This window comes from Heterocephalus glaber, unplaced genomic scaffold (genome assembly GCF_053883595.1).
Source record: "Heterocephalus glaber isolate CG9 unplaced genomic scaffold, H.glaber_assembly_v1.0 deba00001429, whole genome shotgun sequence".
In the NCBI taxonomy this organism is placed as follows: Eukaryota; Metazoa; Chordata; class Mammalia; order Rodentia; family Bathyergidae; genus Heterocephalus; species Heterocephalus glaber.
The window spans coordinates 18,104,617-18,117,235 of record NW_028258294.1 but is presented as its reverse complement, the minus strand read 5'-3'; the positions used below and the strand labels follow the sequence as shown (position 1 = coordinate 18,117,235).

The following is a 12,619-nucleotide window of genomic DNA, read 5'->3' as shown; positions in this document are numbered from 1 at the left end:
AATAATCATCTTTTTATTACTAGTTATTGTTGCCATCAACATAGCCAGAGCACACTGCCCCTTGGAACAACTCCCTACTAAGAGGCACAACTTTATAGACACAAGGTATAGTTTTTTCCTTTGGTGTTAAGGATTGAATTAGGGCTTCAAGCACATGAAGCACACCTTTATGCCTCAGCTATACCCCAAGATACAAGGTATGGTTTTGAGGTAACATCTATGATCACTGTATTTTGTACTAAAGAGAAACAATTTTAATCCAAAGTTATTATTCTATCAATGTAAAGAAGTTATACATAGCAGGACATATAAGTTTTCATATCTGCCTTACCAAAATTGATATGTATCAATAATTGAAGATAAACACATAGAAATAAGTCATTTTTCAAAGATAATCAAATCTACTTATTCAAAGTTCAGTACTTCACTTAAATTTGTAAATCTTTTTATTGTCAAAACATTAAGTAATACTTTTCACTAATATAAGTGTTCTATTTTAGAGACCATGAGAGAATATTCTGGAGAAATAAGACAAAGGCCCCCAGAAAGACAATGTCATGTACATCTCAGTTTCCTCTGTACTGTTACATGTAGTAAAGCCATTTAAGGATGAAGCGGACACAGTTCTGCTTAGACACTACTACTGATAGGGATAGTATATGTGAAAAGTATACATATAAAGTTCAAAGACCTAGGTCTATACTTTGTTTCAAATGTCATGCCTAACTTTGGGAAGTAAAAGTAACCTTAACCTCGTTACATCTGACTACCAATTGCTACTATAACTTTATTTCTAGTACTTATTCATTGGAAAACTGGCAAGACAAAAAAGTTTTAAATGTTATCAACTGCTAAAAACAACAAGGAAGACTTTAAAGAAAGAATATATTTGAACCACATAAACAAAAAGATAATACATAAGAAAAAATAATGTAACAATTTATGTAAGTACCTAACATGAGTACGCTCTTACATCTAAAACAAAAAAATAGTAACATTGGTACTATATATATATGACAAGTGTGCATTAAAGAAATCTCTAATATAAAACATTTAAAATGTGGAAAATATTTTTCAAGATACAAGAAATAACTGTTAAGGTAGGCACATCCACAATTCTTATAAAAACATGCAAAGATAAAAATTCATCTGACTACGCATTTCTCAGATGTACAAAAGCTATGAAATTGTTAATCACTGGATACTGCCTTTTGTTTTTGCACTGTTTTGAGTTTCAACACTGATCGGTATGAATTCTGGCTTATATAATTACTGCTATTTTTCAGTCTGTTATGCTCCAAGAGAATGGGTCTATTTAATATGAATACTTAGAAGAGGAACATTATTTGTATCACAGTCACTTTCTTACTGTTTTTTTTTTTTAAGGCAGTATGTTTAGAAAATAGTTATTACAAAATAGTGCTTTGGAAGATCTGAAATTTCAAATCAATGTGCTCCATTAATCATAACTAGATCTAAGAAGCCTTAAATAGAAAGAACACAAATGTAAAAAGCTGATGAATTTAAAGATTATAAAATTGGTTTATTGTAAAAGCAATTCAAGAATAACCAGTTAAAATCTTATCCCCATGCTACCCAATACAAACAAGAAGCATTAAAACACTTTTACATTAGGAAAAAGGACATAAAGCAAGAAAGACCACATTAAGGCTGTGATTCAAACTCAAAAGGAGAAAGGACTCTTAGATCTCCTTCAGGTCAGTACAAAGGGTATGAAAAGATCAAAGCACTGTGTCAGGTACACAATGCTGCTACAACACTGAGGTATAATTGAGCAAATTAAAGTCCAGGGGAAATGGAGAGTACATATTTTTGTTTTGTGGGTATATTTAAGTGATTGAAATTTTAGGATCAACTGCCTTTAATGACAGCAAGATGCAAGACAAATATTTACTGAAGTGAAAAAAGTTTATGAAATTTTCTATCAAGGTCCCACTAACTCTGCACAACCCACACCCACCTTCCCACCCTCCCGCTAAGCTAAAGCTACTCTGCTGATACATATATATATATATACATATATATATACACACATATATATACATACATATATATATATATATATATATATGATGTGATCTTAATTTGTATCTTACTGGCAAATTGTAGGCACTCCTTGTAAGTAGCTTTGATCTTCTGCACATTAACAACCATCACAACATTCTGCATCATTCATATGCTCAAAGTTGCATTCTAGGTAGAATTTCATTATTGTTCTAAAACTCAATGCATCTGCACAGTGGCCAAATCCCCCCAGACTTAATTCAAGATTGAATCTTTTTGCCTTTTTTTATATAAATTCTGTAGTCAATTATGATGAATGACCAACCTATGAATCATTATATACAATACAGTGATTGCATTATTTTTGAGCACTGAAAGTATTTAAAATTAAAACTTTACTTCCACTTTTGCACTCTTCCAAATTGAAGGGTCAAAATACTTAGATTTTGTAACTGGAAAAAAAACCTCTATCTTCCCAAGCTGAGGCTTTTCATAGAAGCTTTAGCCAGGAAAAGAGAATTTGTCTGTTATAAACCCTTGAAAATAAGGGCTTATTTTAGAAGCACTGAAAGACCCTTAAATCATAGAGGGGCTAGCTGGTGCCACTATAATTCACAACCAACTACTACTTCATAGCTTATATTGAAGAGTTAATTCATACTCATTTTGTTCCTTTTAAAAAATATTCTTTGGAAGCCATTATTACTTCTGTAGACACATACTCTAGTTATATCTCTTCCTGTAAAAATAAAGGTATAATCATGATTATCTCTATTTCTTTGCTAAATTCAGCTACCAATATACATTTATTAATCTGATCACTTTACCAGCTAACTTATGACCTTACAGTATTCTACATACTACCCAGGTCAATTTTCAGCATACAAAAGTAGGAGCAAGTCTTATAAAGTCTTATTTCAACCTACTAGTATTTATTGTGTTTATTATAAATGAGACCTAAGGTACTAGAATTTACTTCCAAAACTATGGTGAAGGTAAACTTCCAAAGTTAATGGAAGGTAAACCACTAAGCTTACTTCTGTCATGTACATTACAAACCTACTCAGTAATTTCCCATCAAGACTCAAATTAGTACAAGGGGGAGATTAAGCCATTTCTTGTTTGCCCCTTTTCAATTCATCAGATAATATTTATCATGTGTCCAGAGGGCAGAGAGTACTCCTCTAGGCACTATCCATAGTAATACCCTTTCTAGAATACTAAACTACCTCAAATATCTGTAGATTTCTCCAACAGAATTAAACTATTTGTGAAATATAAACTATTAGCTGTGTATATTCTAAATGCACACATTTAAAGCTACCACTTAAAAAATAAACTGGAAAGTAGGGAAGCCTAAAAAAGGATACATTCTGCTATCACACTATTATAAACACTGTAACTGAGTGTGTGAATATATAGAAAAAGGAGATAATCAAGATTTAAATAAGATGGCAAAAACCAAGAAATACAGATTTTACCAAAGAACTACAATAACTTTCCCAAGCTACAATTATAAACAGATTCACTAATACAGTAATTTGCCTAGGTTCTGGGAAAAAAAAAACACAAAAAAACCCCACCACCAACAAAAAACCCAAACAAAAAATAAAACACCCACAAAAATATCCACCCAAATCTATACTAGAGTATGTGGCAATAATTAATGTATTTCTATGGAAACTGACTCATGCCTTATAAGCTCCTAAAGTAAAATCAAGGTCACTACATGACTAATGATAGCACTAGGGGGAAAAAAAACACTGAAAGTAAAAAACAGTCTTCAGCCTTGGTTTCAGCAATCTCTTCAAATCAGCATTAAGTACTTAAATCAGGTACATAATTATTTTTGGCTTGTCAGACCAGTAAGACATGTTTTGCCACTGGCCAAAGGCAGCTGAAGAAACAACTACTTGAACAAACTAAAATGCTGTGACAATGAAGCATTTGACTTCCAAGTCTAAATAGTTAAAATGATCAGTGAACATCTAACTGGGCAAAAGGAATGACATCCATCATCCAAACAGGCTCATTTCCCCAGCCCCCACAAGGAACAGTAGTTATAGTAGCAAAAGAAACAAAAAAACTTTTTTTTGATTCTTTAGGGCCAACTGTGAAAGAGGTCAGCAATATATTAACAGCAGCAATGAACAAGGAAGAGCAAAATAATGGATGAAAGCATCTTGCTGGACGTTTGTTCATCTTTTTCTGTATTAGCCAGGAAAATTTAACGGGCTTATTTGGAAATTTCAGGTACACATGTCTCATCTCCTTAAATCCTTCACAGATTTAGAATTCAGTCTACCTGAGGGCTCTATAACCATGTAAGAAAGCTTTCTTTATCTAGCTTGGTGGCAGCCAAAACAGACTCCATGTCATTAAGGATGTCAGAACTCAAAGCTTCCTGCAGACTGGGCATTAGCTCCTCTCCTTCTATGTTCATTCCATCTCCTTCCAGTGTTCCAAGGTCCACATTTGTCCCAGGAATGGCTTCAAGGTAGTCTGGGAAACGGTTCTGCTGTGAGGGCAGGGTGCTTTGGTTGATAGTATCACCTAGTTGGGACAGAGAGAGGACAATAAGGTAATTTTCTGAAGAGCTAAACATCAGAGCAGATCATATGAGCATACAGACATGCAAAGAGAAAGAAAGCACCCCTGACTGACCTGGACTGATGCCCAGAATTTATTTTAGAAAACAATGCACAGATAATGAAATGACAATGTCAAGTTTACTTTAACACTGCTCAGATATTCAATGTACAATCTGAATGCTTATTAAGTGTGAAGCAGTGAAAGGGGTTGTAAAAAACATAAAAATTCCTCAAAAAACTATATGCAGCAGGGGGAGAAAACAAGTATACCATGCAACAGTATCACCACACTACTGACTTTCAAATATATACCACCACAGTAAGTTTACATGTTTAATAAATGGTATAGACCTGTTTTTCTCTTACATACACTTCAGAAAACACTAAAATAAAATATTCTAATCATGGAGATTCATTTATAATAACAAAACAAGCTTCCTAGAAGTTCTTGAATAAATAGATCTTTCTACCCTTGTTTCTAGATTTCCCAAATTAACCTCATTACAGGACCTTTATGACTACATTAACATCCCTCAGAACTTCAATAGACTGTATGTTCGGAAAAATTAAAATAATTCATTAATAAGGGTTTGGATAAGAAAGAAACGAAGATTCAAAAAGTACAGATAAGTGGCATGCACAAGTAGGATTTGAAGTGGGCCCTAAGGATGATTTAAATTCTCAGTAAATAGAGGAATGGTGCTGCGGATGCTAGGTAGCATTGTCATGAGCTGGATAAACACAGGGACAAAAGATGTGCCAAACATTTTCAGAAGACAAGTCATCAGCTAAAGACCTAGCTAGCCAAAGAGCTTCTTCATTTCCTTGCCTTGTCCCGTGCTCTAACAGTTGCCATACCCAGGGCAATGGTCACCAGTAAGTCATAGGAGAAATGGTTCCTTAATTACCCCTGCAGGGTAGTTATTTCTTAGCTCCTGCAAGATTTCCATAAATATTTTTATAATAATGTAGGTGGGGCTTACCACCAAGCCTTTCCCACCTAGTTTCCTGAGCCTCATAACACTTAAGTTAGACCAAAAATACTTAGAGAAAAAAGAGCAGACAATGACTCACATGGAAATTAAGGACACAAATCTTCAAAATTAAGAACACAAATCTATAAAGAGAAAAGACCTCTAATAAAGACCTCAATTATCTTGCCAATTAACATGTTAAAATGTCATGTTATCAGTTTTATCCAAATTAGAGCTAAGATACCCAATCCATGACATTTAAAAACTAAGACAAATTACAAATCACCATATAGTAAATGAAGCCTCAATTTGAACTGGAGTTTACATAATTTTAATCGTCTGAATAACCTTTGCTCACAACATGTTATCAGGTATGTTACTAAAAGTTAGGTTTCTAAGAGCAATTAAAAATACAAACCTGTATCCATTTCATCAACGCTGTTTAGGAAGTCATCTGGAGTCCGAGGGACACTGTAGCTGCTCATGCTTAGCCCACTGTCTGTACTCTCATCTCGAGAGTGATAGGTGCCACTACAACAACCACAACCACAACAGAAGTTAAAGACCAATGCTGGAGTGGGGAGGGAAGGGCATGTAAAAATGTGTCCCAATTCCCCATGATGAATGTAATCATTATGTATTGTAAACTTGTACTAATAAAAATTAAAATTAGAAAATAAAAACAACAAAGATCTCAATCAAAAAATATCAATGCTAAAAAATTTAAATCAATCCAGGCAAAATAAATATCTATTGAGTATCAAGATTCTCAAAGAGGATTAGTGAAATTCTTATACTGCAATACCTAAAACAAGCATTCTCCTTCAGGGCCATACATAGCCCTGTACAGTGAAATGAAATAGACAGGTTAATCCTAATTGAAGCTGGCAGTTCTAAGGGGCCAAGATCTCTCTTAAGGTTTTTCGTTTTGTGGCAGTAACAGAAAAATGTCAGATCCAGTTAGTTTCCCTACTTGACAGAAAATTCTCTGCATAGATACTCTCTCTGGGATACCACTGGATGGGGCAGGGCGGGGGGGCAGTAGTGGTAAGAGGTTTAAGGGGTCTAAAAAGCTCCACATAGGTTGTTGGCTCCAAAGTCTCAGTTCTCCTGGTGGTGGTAGCATTGGCAGAGAGGTCAAAAGCTCTAACTAGGCAATAAGACAGGCCTGCACTAGACTCTTACTAAAATTCCTAGCTCTTGTACAGAGAACTTAAGCCAAACAAACAAACAAACAACCTAACCCAAAATAAAAGAACCAGAATTCCTTTTTGGACTGGGTCAAAACAGATGAGTCACTGCCACTGAGATAAGAATTCCTGTAGCTTGATTTCTTTGCTTCTGTTGTGGTGAGGCAAAGAACCCAAAAATCCTCAGCCATATAGCCCCATTTGTAGAAAAGATCAACAAAACAAGACACTACAAAGCACATCCCTTGAAGAAAAACGTAAGCTAAGACAGATTTTTTACTTTAGGCTAAGTGAAACATTTCCCAGATTTACATACAGGAGTGGTAGATATCCTCAGAACATTACATTCACAAATAGAACACTCCTTATCTAGTAGCACAAAGATACCAGCTGAAATTGACTATAAAACTGAGTTCTACAAAAACCTTAGGTAACTTTACTTTTCTTAATGGTTCTGAACATGAACTTTAACTTTCCCTACATCTTGGAAATTTAAGCAGCTGTTTAACTTACAACAAAAGTTTAACAACAACAACAAACCTAAGCTTTAAAAACAAGCTTTAATTGTTCAAGGTTAAAAGTTCAGTATCCTGAATTTCTTCCTTAAATTGTTCAACGCATTTTTTTGCCTTATCCTCCCACCCCCTTTATTGTATATTGTAACCACTGGTTTAACATAAGCTTTTGCCAGCTTTCAGCAAGATTCATACGCTTCACACACATCTAACAAAACACAAACTTGCCTCTGACACCAGATAACACAATTGTTCGTGAAAAGGCCTCAGGAAGTAGTTTGTTTTTATTTTTGAATGCCCTGATCTGGGACAAGTGCCTTGTCCCAATCATCACTCTCTTCTCACTGCTATGCAGCACAGGGCATGTATTAGACATTTGAGTCCATTAGAGAGAAGGTGAATTTACAGAGTTGTGCAGAGTTCAATCCACAGGGGAGGTACATGGGCATTTCTGAGGAGAGTTTACAGGGCCATTTTTCTGACTAGAAATTGCTTCCTTACAGAACCCTACCTCCTGCAGGGCCTACTAATTCAGTTAAGTGTTCACTAAGTAACTGCTACTTTATCACAGGCACTAGACTAGGCTGTGATGATACAGAGGTCAACAACAACAAACTACAAATGGTACTTTTTAAGAGGCTTACAACTTCGGTGAGGAAGATGAACAAATATACCAATAAATTATATACAGGTCTATATGAACTGTATGTGCAAAAGGAAAGGTTTCATAGAAGAGGACATCTGAGCTGGCCTTGAAGGGTCTCAGAACAAGAGGGAGGGGTAAGACAACGCTGCAACACTAGTAAGAGTCAACTCCCTGCCAAGTTAGGGGAATAAAAATGCTTATAGCCTAAGGAGTAAGTGTAAGTCAACTGGTAAGTCATACAGAAATTATTAAGAGTATCAAGAAAAAAAAATATGCCATAGTCAGATGTGTGCTTTAGACACAGGGGGTACTACAGAGAATAACTGTACAAGCTGCTTCTCAAAATAGTAAATTGATTATCTGCTACGCTGTGATCTTACTAGAAAAGAACCTCAAACTACAGTCCAGCTCTTATCAAAAGTTTTAAGAATTTGCACACATGACTATAAAAAGGGTCTGTAGTCTACCCATTTATTTAAAAAATAGTTTAATTTTACCCTGTATCAACATAAGTCTACACTAAAATAGGTACTGGGCTTACCCTGATCTGAAATTTTCCTTGGGAAAGAAAAAAAAGTTTTGGGCCCATGATCTTTCCTCATTAGCTGCAGTTTAACTTCAGAATTACAAGCTGGTGTAAATATTCTCAATTTTAGGTAGAATTTTTAAATACTGTGTGTGTGTCTGTGAGAAGATTAAACACAAACTTAAAATATATTCGAAAGACTTTCAAAGTAAAAATTCCCAACTAGGCTACCAGTACAAGATTGGGAGAACAATGGGATGTACTATTGTTTTAAATATTTTTAAAAGGATAAAATATTTTGTTTCTCTTAGAATCATAAAGTTTTTAGTTCGATTGAGAAGAAAAGGTGGCATAATAGCTTTTCTAAACCAAAATATCTATTTTTCAAAAGTATGTTGCTTAAAATTGATTGAGAATAAAAAAATCAAAACTAGAAATTCTAAAAATTCTATCCTAAAAAATGAAACTCCACAGATGTTTTATAACCCAGAAGAGTGAATTTTAATCAAATATTAAATGGCTTTCAAGGCCAAAAATATTATCTGTTTCAGTCTATATTTGTCAACATAGTAGTTTATATATTGCAATATCTGAAACCCAACAACTGTGATAACTAAGAAGCATCCTAAGCAATGTTATTTTCAAATATTAATAATTTTAATGAATTTATGAAAGAGGCACAACTTTATATTTCATCTCTTCAAACTATAGCCCTTAAGAGAACATGTGGCTTATAGTGTGGCTGGATGAAACCTCTCTCAGGTTGAATGGCTATGTGGAAAATTTCTGCCAATGATCCTTAAAATGAGATCATAACATGTTCTTTCACGATTAATTTTAAGTAACTATTAAGTCAACAGTACAGGCAGAAGCAAACATGTGACCGAGTAAGTGACCCCTCTACAAGTCTAGGGCTATTTTTTAATATTTTTTCTGGTACCAGGGATCAAACTCGGGACCTTGTGCTTGTGAGGCAGGCAGTGAAACCACTGAGCTAAATCCCTGCCCCCAACCAACTACAAGTCTGAACAGTTCATTTCCTCTCACCGAAGATGGTTTTGTTTTTTTTTTGTTTTTTTTTTGGTTATCGGGATGAAACTTGGGACCTTGTGCTTTCGGGGCAGGCAGAAGCACTGAGGTAAATCCCCCATCCCCAAAGATGGCTTCTAATCCTCAACTTTTACTGTACTTGCCATTTAAGGAGAGATTCATTTATAGCCATGGTTTCTGGCTCACACAAATGTTCAATACAGCCTATGACAAGGTCTAAGTAGAATAATCTTAAATCTATCATCTTTTTCAAGTATTCGCCAGTAGCACTCTCACCAACCTGTTAAGAAAGGGATCTGAGCTATTGGTCGTCATTGTTCTTAATTCCTGAGACATGCCGGGAGAAGACACTGGATTTTGAGTTCCACCATCCTGCTCCAGTGTTGGCAACTGGCTACGAAGAGCTAATTCCTTAAATAAACAATACAAAAGAGAATCAATCTATGAATGAACAAATTTATTGTTAGACTTAAAGAAAGAAAATGCACATTAGAGTAACTAAGTACAAAGTATTAACATTTAGTTTAAGTATTAATATTTACTTTAAAGTTAATACATTTCCTAATCAGAATATCCAAATTCTTCTATACATTTCAAGCAACTGAAAATTAATTGGAAGTTTGTCTAGTTTATTAACCCAAAAACATACATACTTTGCTATTTTCCTTACTGTCAGATACAGTTCTCCCTTGGAATAAAATGGCAAGTATGGTCTTTAAAAAATAATTCTTAAAGTTTGTATTTACTCACCAATGCTCATATGGTTTTATGTGTTTGGACCAGCAATAAAAATAAAGAAGCAGAAAAAACATTTGATGATTTACTATGAAACACCAACCATTCCCTCCATCCCCAAATATTGTTTTGTACTTTGCTATCAAGTATCTCATTTTAACTTCAGTTTTTTCTATCTTGAGCTGGACAGAGTATGTTTTGTCATCTAGCAGGGACAAATGAGGAAAACAAAAAGGCATCAGAAGTAAAAATATGAACCCAAAGTTTCTTTACCATAACCATAATGTTTAAAATAGGGCACTATGTTTTCAAGGGTATCCAACAATTGCTTAGCGGATTTCTACCTAGAAATATGAGTAAAAGTTACTGGCTGCTTGCTACTTTGATGATTCCCCATGGCTTGCTTCCACAGGCTTCCAAAACATTCAAGAACACAGGGAATATTTTGCCAGGGCTTCCTCAACAGTTTGTATCACTCTGGATAATCCTAACAACTTCACTATTTCTGTGTCCTTAATCTTTCCTTTTCATTTGTTCAATGCTCTCTACTCTGATGAGAATTTTTCACTGCTTATCAGCTTCCTCTCCCTTCATTTTTTTGGTTTGATCTGAAATAAGGATTTAAAAAAAAATCATGAAGTACACTGGCCCAGCTCTCTCCCCTCTTCTGAGTCAAGTCTGCTCTCTGCTACACAGCCCCACCATCTCCACTTAACTCACTACCACATTCACCACGGCATCTAGGTGTGGAAATAATCTCCTAGCTCTTTACTGCCACTCCAAGACTTTGATTTCTCCCATGCAAAACCAACTACTTTTTATTCAATTTATGTTCTTCTGGATATACCACTTCTTAAAATCAGGGTTTCTTAACCAGAGGACCACAAGAGAATTAAAAGGTCTGTGAACTTGGATGAGGAAAAAAGTTATACCTTAATTTTATTAAATTTTAACTTAAATTTTGTATATTCTTCAATTATGAATGTAGGCAACACAACAGTATTCACTGTACCTGAATTTTCATCAATACAATGCAGATGGTGCAAATAGCTTAAAACACCATACATGCTTACTGTGACTGCAATATTATAGTCGTTAATACATGCTTCTAGATAGCGCTATTTATACGTTCATAAAGAAGTACATGTATTTTGGTAAATGTATCAATAAAATTCCTTTCTTTAATGTTACACATTTTATCCTCCCTGTATATTTTTAAAAGCCCAACATTCTGAGAATGGATCCACAGTCTCAGCTGCATACCCAAGTATTATGCCTCTTCCCTCGACAAAGCAAAGTACTTTTTGTAAGCTATTGCATCACATACAGGAGAATTCTGGAGCTTGGTTCAGGGTCTCCTGTCATTGCACATACATATATATATATATCTCATGCTGGACTCCAAAGATCTTCATTTACACTTATCTCCATCACTCCACATATATAGCCACCAAGATCTTGTTACTTGAAATCAAACTTCCTCTACAATCTTGTCATGTTTAGGGCAATGATCATGTTTCAATTCTTTCCAATAGCATCTATCATCCTGGAACTGTAAACAACCAGGTACAAACTCATAATAATCTACAGCTGAAATTCCTGTATATCCTTAAACTGCATTGATGTTGACCACTTCATTAATGCATTTCAATCATTAACTGCCTCAATCACATCTGAGAACTGGCTTAGAAATTCTCTCCCAGAAATCTTACATTTTCTTTTTGTGCTTCCTTTATGACTCTCTTCCAGTCAGCCTTCTAAACTCAGAAGCTTCCGATTCTTCTCTCTTTATTATTCTACGCTAATAGCTCTCGACTGGCTTCTTTCTTTCTCCTTCTCTACAAAACTGAGCTCATAATTGATCATTTGAAAAACATACAAATATCTTTCAGATTTCTGAAAGAATTCCATATTTCAGATTCCATATAATTTTATCTCAACCCCAGCAAACCGCAACTTGAATCAATGCTAAAATGTGCTTGCTTCATTTTGATATTGAGATTGCTGAGAAATTTGAGGAGGGGAAAAAAATCATACAACTATCCAGCGTGGAATCATTACAAACTAATTGTCTTTGGCCTTGGGTGGGTTCCTTAGGAGAACTCACTGACTTTTTTTGGGGGGGGGGGCTGTTTTCTTGCTCAGTTCTTCCTCATGTCATCATGGTGAAATATTCTAAATATGGCACACTGGAGCTCCTAATCAGTCAAATCCATTTCCCTTTTCCAGCCTTGTAAATAAGGACACAGACAATTATGCACAATCTGCCACTCTCTGACAGCTTCTGCCACCTCTTCCTGCTCCCTTCAAATGTATCTTCATTCACACTCATCTTTGTAACTTTTTTCCAGTCTCAGAAAATAAGTT

General features: G+C 35.0%; 1 protein-coding gene across 12 annotated transcripts in view; it reads right to left on the bottom strand.

Annotated features, from left to right (window-relative positions):
• Positions 1-428: 428 nt before the first annotated feature.
• Yap1 (Yes1 associated transcriptional regulator) overlaps positions 429-12,619 on the bottom strand; it is a 110,892-nt gene continuing 98,701 nt past the window's right edge. For all 12 annotated transcript variants that reach the window (XM_087212321.1, XM_087212324.1, XM_087212322.1 and 9 more), the window contains 3 exons: positions 9,798-9,928; positions 6,009-6,121; positions 429-4,578 (listed from right to left, as the gene is read on the bottom strand). In XM_087212321.1, the coding sequence (XP_087068447.1) occupies positions 4,340-4,578; positions 6,009-6,121; positions 9,798-9,928 (483 nt within the window). In that variant the 3' untranslated portion in view covers positions 429-4,339. The remainder of the gene's footprint in view (positions 4,579-6,008; positions 6,122-9,797; positions 9,929-12,619) is intronic.